A 17113-nucleotide genomic window follows, 5' to 3' on the forward strand; every position below is an offset into this window, starting at 1 on the left:
TCTCAGAGACTCTGTTCGATTTTCTTCATTCTTTATCTGTCCTGTTTCCGCTTGCATAATCTCTATCGAACTGTCTTCAAGTCTGCTAGTTCTTTCTTGTTCTAGTTGAAATACACTGAGCCCTTCTAGTGAATTACTTATTTCAGTTATTGTACTTTTCAACTCCAGAATTTCCTTTTGGTTCTTCTTCCTATCTCGTATGGATATTCTATATTTGATATAACATTGCCACCATATCTTTTACTTTTTAAAGTATGCTTTCCTTTAGTTTTGTGAACATATTTGTAAGGACAATTTTGAAGTCTTTTTCTATTAAATCTGACATCTACTTGCTATTTCAGGCAGTTTGCATTGCCTACTTTTTCCTCCCAGTGTGTGAACCATATTTTCTTCTTTGTATGTCTCATAATTTTTTTGTTGGAGGCTAGCCATTTTAGACAATATATTGTAGTCACTGTTGAGTATTGGTCCATTACCCACCCCAGGGTTGGTTATTGTTTATTATTATTTAGTGACTAGGTGGATTATACCAGTAAAGTCTATCCCCACGCTCCCCCACCCTTGCCCCACACATTGTTAAGCCTCTTACCTATTACCCTGGAATGACAGTGATATTGACAGGATTCTCTTTGCTTGACCACATCCAGCTGTTAAAAGTCCATGAATTGCCAGCTGATTACTTACTCTCTTGTCTTCATCAAAGCCTTGGGAGCATAAATTGTTCTTCAAAGGAATTCAACCAAATTGTGGCTTCTTTGAAGAATAGTTTCTGAGTTCATGCTTGATATTTGTTCTGATCCCAGGAAGGCTCATAACTGGCTAAGTCTGCAGTTTCATTAAATCCACAAGTTTCACTGTCTTTTCACTATGACCTCTGTTGTTCTTGAGACTGTCCTTAGGTTTGAATTTCTCCATGTTGTAAATAAAATCAGTTCCTCTGGGAAGAGATTAGGAGCTATCTGTTTTTTTGGTCTGTGCCTCCTTTTGGGTAAAATCTCTGAGCCATGGCTCTGGAACTGGGGTTGGGGACAATGGAAAACTTCTGAGTGACACTCGTGCTCTAGGACTTGAACATTTGGAAGGGGACATCCGCCTGAAGTGGAACCACTGACTCATGAGCCAGAGAAAGAACAAGATGATCAGGACCGCAGTCTTCTCAAACCATCACACCCAAGGTGCACTTTCAGTCTGGTAAGTGGGAACTGAGTGGAAGAAGGGAACTTTCACTTCTCCACCACACTTGCCTGGGACTCAGCCTCATCAGCACACAGCTGGAGTCAGGATGAGACATAATGACATACTGCTCCTCCCAGGAAGAAAGCCCTCTGACTACAAGTCAAGGGAAGAGAAAGTGATTGCAATCTGAAGCGGAGCGCTGAGTCTGAGTAGCGGGCAGGTGGGAAGGAAGGAGTGTCCTTGGTTCAAATACGACAGTTGTTTGCTTTTTTTAATAAAATTTTTATAGATTTTGATATGTGTTTCTCCATTTTCTGTTTGCAGGAGACATTCATTTCACATATTCTAAAAGCTTAAAATCTCACTAAGAAATTTTAACATATTACTCTTCTGAAAAATATACTGTGACTTGTTTACAGACTTTCACTTCTTTCCATTGGCAACTACTGGGCCCAGTCTCAAATATGCTCATCAGTAGAGTCTTTTTTCTTCAGAGTTAAAAAAAAACCCACAAAAAGCAAGTCTGCTAAGGATAGTTCAAGAATTCTTTCTAGGTTGAGAATATTTAGCCAAAGAACTGCATTAAAAAATACTGGCATTAAGTTTTTTCTTTTTCCTTGAATACGTTTGTTAATTATTTGAAGTATAGTTGAACTCAACTGTTCATTTTCATTTAGTTTTAGAATTATTGTTCTATCGTTGGTTTTATTTATATTTTAATATGAAACCATTAACATGATTACAAAAGTCAACATTATTAAAAATAAAAAACTTCCCCCTTTCACCCCTTGTAGCCAACCAATTTTGTTTCTGGCTTACCTTTCTGTTTCTTCAATAGAAACAAGCATATACATATATATAATATATATATATATATATATATATATAATTGAGGGACAAAGGATCAAAATCCCAATGGAAAAAAATGTGTAAAATAATAAAGTGAATCTATTTCAGAAATATTAGCTATTGCTCTGCATTATATGTGGTAAATATTTTCTCCCAGTTTGCTGTCTTTTTACTTTGTTTATGGTGTTTTTTTTAACCATGTAAAAGTTTTGATTTAAAAAAATTTTAATTAAGTCAAATTTACCAATTTTTAATTTTATTACATCTGGTTTTAAATTGTAGTTAGAAAGTATTTCTCTTCACTTAGGCTACAGAAGAATTTTCTAATGTTTTTGCCTGATGCTGTATGGTTTTATTTTTTAGTATTTAGACCCCTATACATTTGAAGTTTATTTTTGTGTATGGAGTGAGATATGAATCTACTTAATTTTTTAATAAATAGCTTTTCAGTTGTCCCAGAACCATTTATTAAAATGTCCATCATTTCTATAGAGATTTGAGATGCTATCTTTGTCTTAAACTAAACTTTATGTGTATCTGGGTATACTTTTTGACATGCTATTCACTCCACAGGTGTGTTTGTCTATTGCTACACCACTACCCTACTGTTTTACCTAAAGATGCCTTATTGTATATTTTATTTTTTATAATTAAAGTTGGATTTGTGAAACATTTAAAGAAATTACTGTCTTGGGTCTTAGTTGCAGCATGTTGAATCTTTCCTTGTGGTAGGAGGGCTTAGTTGCCCCTTGGCATGTGGGATCTTAGTTTCCCAACCAGGGTTTTTACCCACGTCCCCTGCATTTTGGGGCAGATTCTAAACCAATGGGCCACCAGGGAAGTCCTGATTGTATATTTTAATATCTTATCAGACTACTTTTCCCTTATAGTTTTTCCTTTTTAGTGATTTCCTGGCTATTCTTTTAAAAATATTTATATTAATTTGCTTGGCTATACCAGGTGTTAGTTGTAGCACGTGGGATCTTAGATCTTCACTGAGGCATGGTGTGGTATGTGGGACCTAATTCTCTGACCAAGGATCACATCTGGGTCCCCTACACTGGGAGCTCAGAGTCTTAGCCACTGGACCACCAGGGAAGTTCCTGGGTATGCTTTCTTGTTTTTTAACAGATTGATTCTGTTGTTTTCCTTTCTCTGGAGAAGGTAAACACCGCTTGTATATCCAATACCAGCATCTTTGGGATTCCCTTCCCCCACCTACTCTAAGCAAGCCTCTAAGGAGGTTTTCCCTTTCGCCCAATCCCAAATGCTCTCACCAGGCACACTCCATAATTCATTCGTAAGCATTCTTGTCCTAAGGATGGTAAGGGAGGCAGCCAGGGCTGAGTGTCCCAGAACAAGCAAACGCACAAGGGAGCATGCACCCTTACCACCTTGGCAGTAAGCGGGACTGGACTTTCAGGGCTTGGAAGGACCCTGCTTGGCAGCCATGTGAGAGCACAGGAGGGGTGCCTGCATCTGTCTCCAATGGGCTCCGCTATACTTGCTTAGCCACTGTTCCCACACTGCTGAAATAGAGGTACCAAAAATGCCCTAAAAGTCCGACCAATTTGGGGGCACTTATCTCATACAACATTCCACATATTCCCCCTCCCCACCAAACCCACAAAAGCAAGATCGAGTCCCAAACTGAGTGCTTAAATCTCACCCCAAAAGATTACTGCTGTCTATAACCTCAGCCTCAAGGACGCATTTTCCCAAACTGAATGGCTGAGAATGAGAATATATTCTAAAGAGTTCTTGTCATCACACTCAACACTAAAGAAAATTTGAGAAAACAGCTAAGTCAGTTTGCATGTATCATTTGGACCAGAAATATAGTGTTTAAAAATGGAACACCATCCTGTTTTTGGGGGCCAAGGGGACAGTCTGGCATATATGTGATCACACTAGACCAAAGAAGCATGTTGATTTTATATATTTGAGTTAAAGGAAGATTTGTAGAAGGATCTGTACTACAAATAAAACTTGTCCATGTGGATTACCCAGACCTCTCGGAACAACTGCAACTGAAAACTCCAGTGCACATCTGACACCTTTGTGCTGGAGCTCACCCCTCCCTCACCCCTACTCCCAGGCCAACCCCTTTCGCACCGAAAACATACACACTGTAGCTAAGGACCACATCGCAAATGTTCTCTGTAGATTCAAAGGCACAGTGGCCATTTCGAGTGAACGAATCCACCTCGGATCTAAAAGGAAACTATCTGTGCTTCTACCTTCTGACAGCTAGATAAAATCCCCATTTTACAGAGGAGCTCAATCTAAACTGCAAGTCAGGAGTGTCAGAAAGGCTTTATCATAGATTGAGGGCTGTAGTGACAACCGTGGAGGACTGAATACAATGATTCCAATGAATACTATGTATGAGGCGCATGAAACAAAGGAGGAACTGGGCGATCACGCAGGCAGACATCGGAATATGCTAAGGAATCACTGTCACCATGAAAAGATCATGCAGCTAGAGTTCTGAGCCAGAGCTATTCAAATAAATCCTGTGTGAAACAAGGATGTTGGGAAAGGGGAGCTTTGGTTGGGGGGGAGTTGGGTGAAAGGGACCCAAGGGATTCTCAAGTTTATGTTGAAATTTCTGGTGAGGTGAGCTGTGTCCTCCGATTCTATTATATGGTTTGTTTTTTTTTTTCCCTTTTCCTGCCACTGTCATGGAAACAAGGTGACTTTAGTCAACTACATTCCTCCGGTGGCAAGACAAGTAAGATACATTGCAGAGGCAGAAGCGCCGGGATCAAGATCTTTCATGCTCCCGCAAACGCTCAGGCTGGTGCGTGAGTTTCGGGAACAGGCACAGCGTGGCTGGGTTCCTGTCAGGGATTCGTCAGATCCCCTGGCCTGACGGGGAGACGGTTTCCTGCAGAACGAGGTGCAGGAGGTGGTTCTGCTCGGCGCTCAGCAGGGGCCACATCTCCACCTGCAGCAACTTGACGGCCTCTGTGTCCTTCTCGTGTGTGGCCATGACCAAGGACTGTAGCAGCAGAAAGAGCTCCTCGGGCAGCGGGCCGCTGCTGTCCTGCCCGTGGCCGTCAAAAGCCTCCCAGGCGTACTTCTCCAGGGTGTGCGCGTGCTCCGGCAGGAGCTTGGCCGGCGGCGGCTGCAGGAGCAGCAGCAGCAGCACGCGGGACACCTCGCAGCGGACCAGCACGTCGGCGAAGGCACCCAGCGCGGCCGGGGCGGCGGTGGCTGGCTGCCCAGCGCTGGGCGGGAGCACCGGGGCGAGGGCCGCGGGGGCGGCGGGCTGCGGCCCGGGCGGTGGGGGCGGAGGCATCAGGGGCTGCGGCGGGGGGCCGCCAAACTCCTGCGCCAGGCGCTGCATGCGCGTGAAGAGTGCCAGCGCGCTGCTGTAGTCCCGCGCCAGCAGCTGGCAGGACGCGGCATGGCCGAGCGCCTGCAAGGCGGCCAGGGGCAGCTGGGGCAGCTGCAGCTGCGCGGCGCGCTGGAAGTGGCCGGCGGCGGCGGCCGGCTGGCCCAGGTCGCGCAGGGAAGCCGCCAGCTCGAGGCAGAGCGCGGCGGCTGCGGCCGGCTGCCCGAGCTCCAGGTGCAGGCGCACGGCGGCGCCCAGCGCGGCGGCGGCGGCCTGTAGGGCCTCCCCGGCGGCGGCGGGGCAGGCCAGGCGCTGGCGCGCGTCGCGCTCCTGCTGCAGAAAGAGGCGCGCGGCCTCGGTCAGCGCCAGTGCCTCGCCGGGCCCGTGGAAGAGCGCCTGTTGGCAGCGCGCCACCGCCAGCTGGCACCAGGCCGCGTACGGCAGGCACTCCTGGGCGCGCAGCTCACGGCCGAGCTGGGCGAACTGCTCGCCGGCCTCCGCCACGTTCGGCTTCCGCAGGAACCGCTTCTTGAGTTTGTTGGACACCTGGCGGTAGCGCGCCAGGAAGTCCCCCGGCTCGGGGCCCGGGCCCGCTCCACCGCCAAGGCCGGCCGCGGAAGCCGCCATCTTCGCCTCCCTGGCCCTTCCAGGCGCGCTGACGCAACCGGGCGGCGACAGGCGACGTGCCCTGCGTCCGGCTCGGGCCCACAGCGCGACGGCGCCCGCGCGGCCGCCCAGATGCTCCCATCGCCGGGGTGATACGCAAAAGAGCGGGCGCGGAGGCGGGGCCATGAGTGGCTGCAGGCGCCATATGCAAATCGGAGGACCTGGGCCGGTCCTGGCTGGGAGCCCGCTGTTGCTAGGTGACAGCTTGCTCCTGCAGGTTGCCTAGCAGGGCATTTCCTGGCATCCCTAAAGGCACACGACCAAAAAGTCAACTGGTGACCCTGCGTGACCCTGATTCAACTTTGCATAATTGCGGGTTGTGTCCCGCCCACCCCAGTCCCCATTCCGCCGCAGTCTCGCGGTCTAGGCCCCTGCCCCAATGGGTATCTAGGCCCTATGGCCATGGGAACCCCTGTCAAGCACGCTGTCCACCGTCCCTGCATTCCACGCCGCGAGGCGGTCGGTCACTTTGGCACCTTCACCCCACCACGACGCCGTCCTCTCGGTCTTGAACGTCACCCTCAGGACCCCGGTCCCTCTGGGGACTTCGCCTGGCTCCTACTTGCTCAGAGCCAACGGGGGAGCCTTCTTTTCCCCGGCCTCCCCCCAGACCCCACTCCACTGCACCCCCGCCACAGCCAGCCTCTCTCACCAGGGTCACCGCATGCGCTGTCACCGTGGGCGACCGCTCCTCTCTGCCTGCCATCCCCGACTCCACCCGTACCCACAACACTCCCCCTCTGCTCTAGCCAGACCCCCGACCCCTACCTCTCCAAGGAGGGGTGTCCCACCACCACTTCCCAGGCCAAGTGACTGAAGCACACACAGGGATGTCTTGAAACTCTTTGATTGATTCGACATGACTGGGCCTGAGACACCGGGCTGTGCAGTCGGTCAGTGAGCAGACCTGGCGCCCGACAGCTAGGGGGAGGAACCGAGGACCCAGGGTTGAGCAGCTAGTGCCAGGCTGGGGCCAGCAGGGAGATGGTTGTCATCCCAAAAGAGCCATTGAGCAGAGCGTTGTGGTGGACCGCTGTGCCACGAGTTCTGGGGTGATGTGCCTCTGACCGCTGTTCTGGGCCTTGTTGCCTGCCAGCCCCAGGACCTTGGCAGTTAGGTGGTGCATAACGGCTGCTAGAAAGATGGATGCAGAGGAGTTCAGGTGGCGCTCCATGTGTCTCATGGAGAAGGATAGCTCGGCATGGGCGGTGCGGAAGCGGCGACCAGATGACCTTTGACGGCCCCTTTCATGCTGACCGTTGAGCCTGCTTTCTCTGAGGCCTCGCTTTGCGGTGCAATGGGATGAGGTGTGACGGGATGATATGCGATGAGATGAGATGCGGTGGGATGAGTCAGCTGGTCCCAACCTCTCAAAACAACCGGTACTCTCAGACCTCTACTCCATATCCTAGCAACCATGAGCCGGCCCCTCATTGGTCAGGGCGCACGTTCTGTGACAGGTAGACTCCCCTGAGATCACTGCTTTCCCATGCCCCCCACCCCACCCACCTCCGCAGGCCTGAATCTGCAAAGAAATGGCGCTGGCAGAATCCTGCTCACCCTGCCCATCGGACCCTCTCTTTGTCGGAACTCTCCCTTTCCACGGGAGGAGACCTTTATACAGAGAAGGCAGCAGACCACCCAGTGGCACCAAGTATATGCTGGCAGTGCTGGGCCATCATCACCACTGTGTCTAGTTCCAAAACTTTGGCACCACCACAAGGAGAAACCCCTGTACCAGCCAGGCGGTCACTCCCCACTGCCCCCTCCTGCAGTTTTCCCCACCCCATCCTACCTTGCATAGTTCTCAGGCAACCAACCACTCATCAGCTTCCTATCAACAGCCCTTTGCCTGTTCTGGAGACTTCCTAGAGATGGAGGCATACAATAAATAGGTGGCCTTCTGTGTCTGGCTGCTGTCACTGAGCATAGGGCCCATGCATGTGGTAGCACGAATCAGCACTTCTTTCCTTTTCCTGGCTGAATAGTTTTCCACTGTATGGCTAGACCACACATGTTTTCTATCTGCTCAGCAGTGGATGGACATTTGGGTGACTTCTCCCTTGTGCCTACTGTGGTGGACATTCCTCTATGGGGTTCTGTGTGAACGCCTGTTTTCAACTCTTTGGTATGTATGTCCATGAATAGATTTATGGTTTTTTTTTTCAAGACTCTTAATTCTATTACATTGATCTATGTGTCCATCCTTATGCTAGTACCACACAGTTTTGATAGCTGCAGCTTTGGGGTAAGTTTTGAAATCCGGAAGTAGGTGTCCATCATGCCTTGGTACACTGTCCCAAAATATATATTGTTAGTCTGTTTCCTGGCCTTCCTGAAAGGGACCTAGAGGTTTTTAGTCGATGTGATTTTGAATTAGGAGAATACCTTTTGGGGCCTATCGGACACTGGTTCTGATCTCACACTAATTCCAAGATGCCCCAAGTGTCACTATGGTCCATCAGTCATAGTAGGAGTTTATGGAGGTCAAGGGATCAATGAAATTTTAGCTTAGACCCACCTCCATTGGGTGCAGTGTGAAGCCAAACCAATCCTGTGCTTGTCTACACAGTTCTGGAATGCAAAATTAGGATAGACATATTCAGCAGCTGGCAGAGTCCACAACTCATCTGTTCCCTGACCTGCAGATTGAGGGCTATTTTGGCATGGATGGCGAAATGGAAGCAATTAGAATTGCCTCTATCTAGAAATATAGTAATGGAGAAGGCAATGGCAACCCAATCCAGTACTCTTTCCTGGAGAATCCCATGGATGGAGGAGCCTGGTAGGCTGTGGTACGTGGGATCACGAAGAATCTGACCCAACTGAGCAACTTCGCTTTCACTTTTCACTTTCATGCATTGGAGAAGGAAATGGCAACCCACTCCAGTATTCTTGCCTGGAGAATCCCAGGGACGGTGGAGCCTGGTGGGCTGCCATCTATGGGGTGGCACAGAGTCAGACACGACTGAAGCGACTTAGCAGCAGCAGCAGCAGCAGAAATATAGTAAACCAAATCAATGCACATACCTGAGTGGATTTCAGCGATTTGCAGTACCATCAAGGGCTACAAACATGCAGGAGTGATGATTTCCTCCATATCCCCATTAAAGTAGCCTATTTGGCCCGTACAGAAAACAGATGGTCTTGGAGAATGAGAGTGGGTTTTCATTAGCTTGACCAGGTGGTGATTTCAATTTCAGGTACTTTACCAATGTAGTTTCATTGCTTGATCAAATTGACATCTCCAGTGCCATGCTACCTGCCCCCTTCATGGATCACAGCCTTGTCATGGTGACGGCAGTTGCATAACTCAATGAAGCTATGCCATGCAGGCCCACTGAAGACGGATCAGTCATATTGGAGAGTTCGGACATATTGTGGTCCACTGGAAGAGGAAATGACAACCCACTCCAGTATTCTTTCCTCGAGAACTCCATGGACTATAGGAAAAGGTAAAAAGATATGACACCAGAAGATGAGCTCCCCAGGTTGGAAGGTGTCCAATATGCTACTGGTGAAGAGTGGAGGGCAATTACTAATAGTTCCAGAAAGAATGAAGTGGCTGGGCGAAAGTGGAAACAACACTCAGTTGTGGATATGTCTGGTGCTGAAAGTTAAGTCTGATGCTATAAAGAACAATATGGCTAGGAACAATATTGCATAGGAAGGTTAGGTCCATGAATCAAGTTACATTTCATGTGATCAAGCAGGAGATGGCAAGAGAAAACTTCGACATCTTAGGAATCAGTGAACAAAATGAACAATGGGAATGGGTGAATTTAATTCAGATGACCATTATATTTACTACTGTGGGCAAGAATCCCTTAGAAGAAATGGAGTAGCCCTCATAGTCAACAAAAGAGTCTGAAATGCAGTACTTGTGTGCAACCTTAAAAATGACAGAATGATCTCAGTTCGTTTCCAAGTAAACCATTCAACATCACAGTAATCCAAGTCTGTACCCTAACCACTGATGCCAAGTAAGTTGAAGCTGACTAGTTCTATGAAGACCTATAACACCTTCTAGACCTAACACCAAAAAAAAAAAAAAAAAAAAAAGATGTTCTTTTCATCACAGGGGATAGGAATGCAAAAGTAGAAACTCAAAAGACACCTGAAATAACAGGCAAATTTGGCCTTGGTGTACAAGATGAAGCAGGGCAAAAGCAAAGAGAGTTTTGCCAAAGGAACACACTGGTCATAGCAAACATCCTCTTCCAACAACACATGAGATGACTCTACACACTGACATCATCAGATGGTAAATACTGAAATTAAATTGATTATACTTTTTGCAGCTAATGATGCAGAAACTCTGCATAGTCAGCAAAAACAAGATGTGGAGCTGACTGTGGCTCAGATCATGAGCTCCTTGTTGCAAAGTTATGCATAAATTGAACAATGTAGGGAAAACCAATAGGACATTCAGATATGAAAAAAGTGAAAGTGAAAGTGAAGTCGCTAAGTCATGTTCAACTCTTTGCAACTCCATGGATTGTAGCCCAAGGAATTTTCCAGACAAGAGTACTGCAGTGGGTTGCCATTTCCTTCTCCAGGGGATCTTCCTGACTCAGGGATCAAACATGGGTCTCCTGCACTGCAGGCAGAGGCTTTACCTCTGAGCCACCAGGGAAGCCCCTAACCTAAATCAAATCCCTTATGATTATACAGTGGAGGTGATGAATAAATTCAAGGGATTAGATGTGGTAGACAGAGTGCCTGAAGGACTATGGACAGAGGATCATAACATTGTACAGTAGGTGGTAACCAAAACTATCCCCCCCAAAAAGGAATGCAAAAAGGTGAAGTGGTTGTCTGAGGAGGTTTTACAAACATCTGAGAAAAGAAGACAAACAAAAGGCGAAGGAGAAAGGGAAAGATATACCCAACTGAATGCAGAGTTCCAGAGAATAGCAAGAAGAAACAAGGAAGACTTATTAAATGAACAGTGCAAATAGAGGAAAACCACAGACTGTGTGGATCACAGCGAACTATGGAAAATTCTTAAAGTGATGGGAACACTAGACCACCTTACCTGTCTCCTGAGAAACCTGTATATAGGTCAAGAAGCAAGAGTTAGAGCCAGACATGGAACAACAGACTGACTCAGAATTGGGAAAGGAATGTGACAAGAATGTATATTGTCATTCTGCTTATTTAACTTATACGCAGAGTACATCATGTGAAATGCCAGGCTTGATGAATCACAAGCTGGAATCAAGATTGCTGGGAGACATGTCAACAACATCAAATATGCAACTGATACCACTCTAATGGCAGAAAGCAAAGAGGAACTGAAGAGCTTCTTGATGATGGTGAAAGAAGAGGGTGAAAAAGCTGGCTTAAAAACTGACTTTGTAGCATCTGCTCCCATAATTTCATGGCAAATAGAAGGTGAAAAATGTGTATGTAGTGACAGTTTTCCTCTTGTTGGGCTCCAAAATCACTGTGGATGGTGAGTGCAGCCATGAATTTAAGAGATGCTTGCTCCTTGAAAGAAGAGCCATGGTAAACTTAGTTCAGTTCAGCTCAGTTCAGTCACTTAGTCGTGTCCGACTCTTTGCAACCCCATGAACCGCAGCACTCCAGGCCTCCCTATCACCAACTGACAGAGTCTACCCAAACCTATGACCATTGAGTCAGTGATGCCATACAACCATCTCATCCTCTGTCATCCCCTTCTCCTGCCCTCAATCTTTCCCAGCATCAGGGTCTTTTCCAATGAGTCAGTTCTTCACATCAGGTGGCCAAAGTATTGGCGTTTCAGCTTCAACAACAGTCCTTCCAATGAACACCCAGGACTGATCTCCTTTAGGATGGACTGGTTGGATCTCCTTGCAGTCCAAGTGACTCTCAAGAGTCTTCTCCAACACCACAGTTCAAAAGCATCAATTCTTTGGCGCTCAGCTTTCTTTATAGTCCAACTCTCACATCCATACACGACTACTGGAAATACCATAGGCTTTGACTAGACCGACCTTTGTTGACAAAGTAATGTCTCTGCTTTTTAATATGCTGTCCAGGTTGATCATAACTTTCCTTCCAAGGAGTAAGCATCTTTTAATTTCATGGCTGCAATCACCATCTGCAGTGACTTTGGAGCCCCCCAAAATAAAGTCTGACACTGTTTCTACTGTTTCCCCATCTATTTGCCGTGAAGTGATGGGACTACTTGCTGAATGTTGAGCTTTAAGCCAACTTTTTCACTCTCCACTTTCACTTTAATCAAGAGGCTCTTTAATTCTTCTTCACTTTCTGCCATAATGGTGGTGTCATCTGCATATCTGAGGTTATTGATATTTCTCCCAGAAATCTTGATTCCACCTTGTGCTTCCTCCACCCAGCGTTTCTCATGATGTACACTTCATTTAAGTTAAATAAGCAGGGTGAATATATACAGCCTTGCCGTACTCCTTTTCCTATTTGGAACCAGTCTGTTGTTCCATGTCCAGTTCTAACTGTTGCTTCTTGTCCTGCATACAGGTTTCTCAAGAGGCATGTCAGGTGTCTGGTATTCCCATCTCCTTCAGAATTTTCCACAGTTTATTGTGATCCACACAGTCAAAGGCTTTGGCATAGTCAATAAAGCAGAAATAGATGTTTTTTCTGAAACTCTCTTGCTTTTTTGATGATCCAGCGGATGTTGGCAATTTGATCTCTGGTTCCTCTGCCTTTTCTAAAACCAGCTTGAGCATCTGAAAATTCATGGTTCACATATTGCTGAGACAGTGTATTAAAAAGCAGAGACATCACTTCGCTAAGGTGGGTATAGTCAAAGATATGGTTTTTCCAGTGGTCATGTACAGATGTGAGAGTTGGACCCTGAAGAAGGCTTAGTGCTGAAGAACTGATGCTTTCAAAATTTTGTTGATGGGGAAGACTCTTGAGAATGTTTTGGACTGCACGGAGATCAAACAATTGAATTCTACAGGAAATAAACCATGAATATTGATTAGACTGCAGCCGTGAAATTAAAAACGCTTGCTCCTTAGAAGAAAAGCTACGACCAACCTAGACAGCATATTAAAAAGCAGAGACATTACTTTGCCAACAAAAGTCCTTCTAGGCAAAGCTAGGGTTTTTCCAGTCATAGTCATAGTCACATATGGATGTGAGAGTTGGACTATAAAGAAAGCTGAGCTCCAAAGAATTGATGCTTTTGAAGTGCAGTGTTGGAGAAGACTCTTGAGAGTCCCTTGGACTGCAAGGAGATCCAACCAGTCCACCCTAAAAGAGATCAGTCCAGGGTGTTCATCAGAAGGACTGATGTTGAAGCTGAAACTCCAATACTTTAGCCACCTGATGCAAAGAACTGACTCATTGGAAAAGGCCCTGATCCTGGAAAAGATTGAAGGCAGGAGGAGAAGGGGTGAACAGAGGATGAGATGGTTGGATGGCATCACCGACTCAACGGACATGAGCTTGAGTAAACTGTGGGAGTTGGTGATGGACAGGGAGGCCTCATGTGCTGCAGTCCATGGGGTCACAAAGAGTCAGACACGACTGAGTGACTGAACTGAACTGAACTGAACTGATTCATTAGAACGACTGATGCTGAAGCTGAAACGCCAATGTTTTGGCCACCTGATGGGAAGAGCAAACTCACTAGAAGAGACCCTGGTGCTGGGAAAGGCTGAGGGCAGGAGAAGAGGGTGGCAGAGATGGTTAGGTAGTATCACCGACTCAATGCCCACGAGTTTGAACAAACTCCTGGAGATAGTGGAGGACAGGGAAGTCGGGAATGCTGCAGCCTATGGGGTCACAAACAGTCGGGCACAACTTAGTGACTAAACAACAGCAACAACTACAGTGCTACCAGTATGGACCTACTTAGCTAACAAGTGCCTTTTTCTCCATCAGAGATCAGATCAGATCAGTCGCTCAGTCGTGTCCGACTCCTTGTGACCCCATGAATTGCAGCACGCCAGGCCTCCCTGGCCATCACCAACTCCCGGAGTTCACCCAGACTCAACGTCCATCGAGTCAGTGATGCTATCCAGCCATCTCATTCTCTGCCGTCCCCTTCTCCTCCTGCCCCCAATCCCTCCCAGCATCAGAGACTTTTCCAATGAGTCAACTCTTCCCATGAGGTGGCCAAAGTACTGGAGTTTCAGCTTTAGCATCATTCCTTCCAAAGAAATCCCAGGGCTGATCTCCTTCAGAATGGACTGGTTGGATCTCCTTGCAGTCCAAGGGACTCTCAAGAGTCTTCTCCAACACCACAGTTCAAAAGCATCAATTCTTCGGCACTCAGCCTTCTTCACAGTCCAACTCTCACATCCATACATGACCACAGGAAAAACCATAGCCTTGACTAGATGGACATTTGTTGGCAAAGTAATGGCTCTGCTTTTGAAGATGCTATCTAGGTTGGTCATAACTTTCCTTCCAAGGAGTAAGTGTTTTTAAATTTCATGGCTGCAGTCACCATCTGCAGTGATTTTGGAGCCCAGAAAAATAAAGTCTGACACTGTTTCCACAGTTTCCCCATCTATTTCCCATGAAGTGATGGGACCGGATGCCATGATCTTCGTTTTCTGAATGTTGAGCTTTAAGCCAACTTTTTCACTCTCCACTTTCACTTTCATCAAGAGGCTTTTGAGTTCCTCTTCACTTTCTGCCATAAGGGTGGCGTCATCTGCGTATCTGAGGTTATTGATATTTCTCCCGGTGATCTTGATTCCAGCTTGTGTTTCTTCCAGTCCAGCGTTTCTCATGATGTACTCTGCATGGAAGTTAAATAATCAGGGTGACAATATACAGCCTTGACCTACTCCTTTTCCTATTTGGAACCAGTCTGTTGTTCCATGTCCAGTTCTAACTGTTGCTTCCTGACCTGCATACAAATTTCTCAAGAGGCAGGTCAGGTGGTCTGGTATTCCCATCTCTTTCAGAATTTTCCACAGTTGATTGTGATCCACACAGTCAAAGGCTTTGGCATAGTCAATAAAGCAGAAATAGATGTTTTTCTGGAACTCTCTTGCTTTTTCAATCATCCAGCGGATGTTGGCAATTTGATCTCTGGTTCCTCTGCCTTTTCTAAAACCAGCTTGAACTTCAGGAAGTTCACGGTTCACATATTGCTGAAGCCTGGCTTGGAGAATTTTGAGCATTACTTTACTAGTGTGTGAGATGAGTGTAATTGTGTGGTAGTTTGAGCATTCTTTGGCATTGCCTTTCTTTGGGATTGGAATGAAAACTGACCTTTTCCAGTCCTGTGGCCACTGCTGAGTTTTCCAAATTTGCTGGCATATTGAGTGCAGCACTTTCACAGCATCATCTTTCAGGATTTGGACTAGCTCAATGGGAATTCTATCACCTCCACTGGCTTTGTTTGTAGTGATGTTTTCTAAGGCCCACTTGACTTCACATTCCAGGATGTCTGGCTCTAGGTCAGTGATCACACCATCGTGATTATCTGGGACGTGGAGATCTTTTTTGTACAGTTCTTCTGTGTATTCTTGCCACCTCTCCTTAATATCTTCTGCTTCTGTTAGGTCCATACCATTTCTGTCCTTTATCTAGCCCATCTTTGCACGAAATGTTCCTTTGGTATCTCTGACTTTCTTGAAGAGATCTCTAGTCTTTCCCATTCTGTTGTTTTCCTCTACTTCTTTGCATTGATCGCTGAAGAAGGCTTTCTTATCTCTTCTTGCTATTCTTTGGAACTCTGCATTCAGATGTTTATATCTTTCCTTTTCTCCTTTATTTTGGCTTCTCTTCTTTTCACAGCTATTTGTAAGGCCTCCCCAGACAGCCATTTTGCTTTTTTGCATTTCTTTTCCATGGGGATGGTCTTGATCCCTGTCTCCTGTACAATGTCATGAACCTCAGTCCATAGTTCATCAGGTACTCTATCTATCAGATCTAGTCCCTTAAATCTATTTCTCACTTCCACTGTATAATCATAAGGGATTTGATTTAGGTCATACCTGAATGGTCTAGTGGTTTTCCCTACTGTCTTCAATTTCAGTCTGAATTTGGCAATAAGGAGTTCATGATCTGAGCCACAGTCAGCTCCTGGTCTTGTTTTTGCTGACTGTATAGAGCTTTTCCATCTTTGGCTGCAAAGAATATAATCAATCTGATTTCGGTGTTGACCATCTGGTGATGTCCATGTGTAGAATCTTCTCTTGCGTTGTTGGAAGAGGGTGTTTGTTATGACCAGTGCATTTTCTTGGCAAAACTCTATTAGTCTTTGCCCTGCTTCATTCCGTTTTCCAAGGCCAAATTTGCCTGTTACTCCAGGTGTTTCTTGACTTCCTACTTTTGCATTCCAGTCCCCTATAATGAAAAGGACATCTTTTTTTAAATCTGTCCCTAAGTCCCACCACATGCAGTTTGTTTTCAGCTTGCACGAGCTGCAGTATACCTTCCTTAGGGATATATTATCTCTCCATCCCTACATCATCATTTAGTTAGCAACAATGTTGATCACCTTGTCCTTCCACGAGGAGGAATACATTATAATACATTGTTGACGTTATAATACATTGATGACGTTATGCTAATTGGACCTAGTGAGCAAGAAGTAGCATCTTCTCTGAAAGTGAAAGTGTTAGTTGCTCAGTTGTGCCTAACTCTTTTCAACCCCATGGACTGCAGCCCACCATGCTCCTCTGTCCATGGGATTTTCCAGGCAAGGATACTGGAGTGGATTGCCATTTCCTTCTCCAACTTTCCTCGACTTACTGATAAGATATCTACATGCATGAGATGGGAATAAATCCAATTAAAATTCAGGGCTCTTCTATCTTGGTGGAATAGCTAGGTGTCCCGTGTGGGGCATGTGGAGATATCCCTTCTAAGATGAGGAATACGTTGTTGCATCTGGCCACTACTACAACCACAAGAGAGGCACAACACCTAGTGGGCCACGTTGGAGTTTGGAGGTAACGTTCCTCATTTGGTTGGTTATTCTAGGCATTTCCGAGCGACTCAGAAACTGCTAATTTTGAGTAGCACTCAGAACCAGAGACGGCTTGGCAAGAGGTCCTTGAACATACAATTCAGCAGACCTAGTACTGCTTGAAAGTGTCAGTGGCAGATGGGGCTGGTGTTTGGAGACTTTGATAGGAC

The 17113-nt window shown here is 46.4% G+C and overlaps 1 protein-coding gene across 1 annotated transcript; it reads right to left on the reverse strand.

Annotated features, from left to right (window-relative positions):
• Window positions 1-3949: 3949 nt before the first annotated feature.
• Window positions 3950-6172, reverse strand: LOC113887381 (factor VIII intron 22 protein-like). Its single transcript, XM_027534498.1, has one exon. The coding sequence runs from the start codon at window positions 6155-6157 to the stop codon at window positions 4883-4885; it is 1275 nt and encodes a 424-aa protein (XP_027390299.1). The 5' UTR covers window positions 6158-6172; the 3' UTR covers window positions 3950-4882.
• Between the last annotated feature and the right edge of the window lie 10941 nt (window positions 6173-17113).

The sequence above is a fragment of the Bos indicus x Bos taurus genome, chromosome X, assembly GCF_003369695.1.
Source record: "Bos indicus x Bos taurus breed Angus x Brahman F1 hybrid chromosome X, Bos_hybrid_MaternalHap_v2.0, whole genome shotgun sequence".
NCBI classification, from domain to species: domain Eukaryota; kingdom Metazoa; phylum Chordata; class Mammalia; order Artiodactyla; family Bovidae; genus Bos; species Bos indicus x Bos taurus.

Excerpts from the sequence above, each read along its gene's own strand:
- LOC113887381 (XM_027534498.1), bottom strand. The coding sequence starts at position 6,157 with ATGGCCCCGCCTCCGCGCCCGCTCTTTTGCGTATCACCCCGGCGATGG.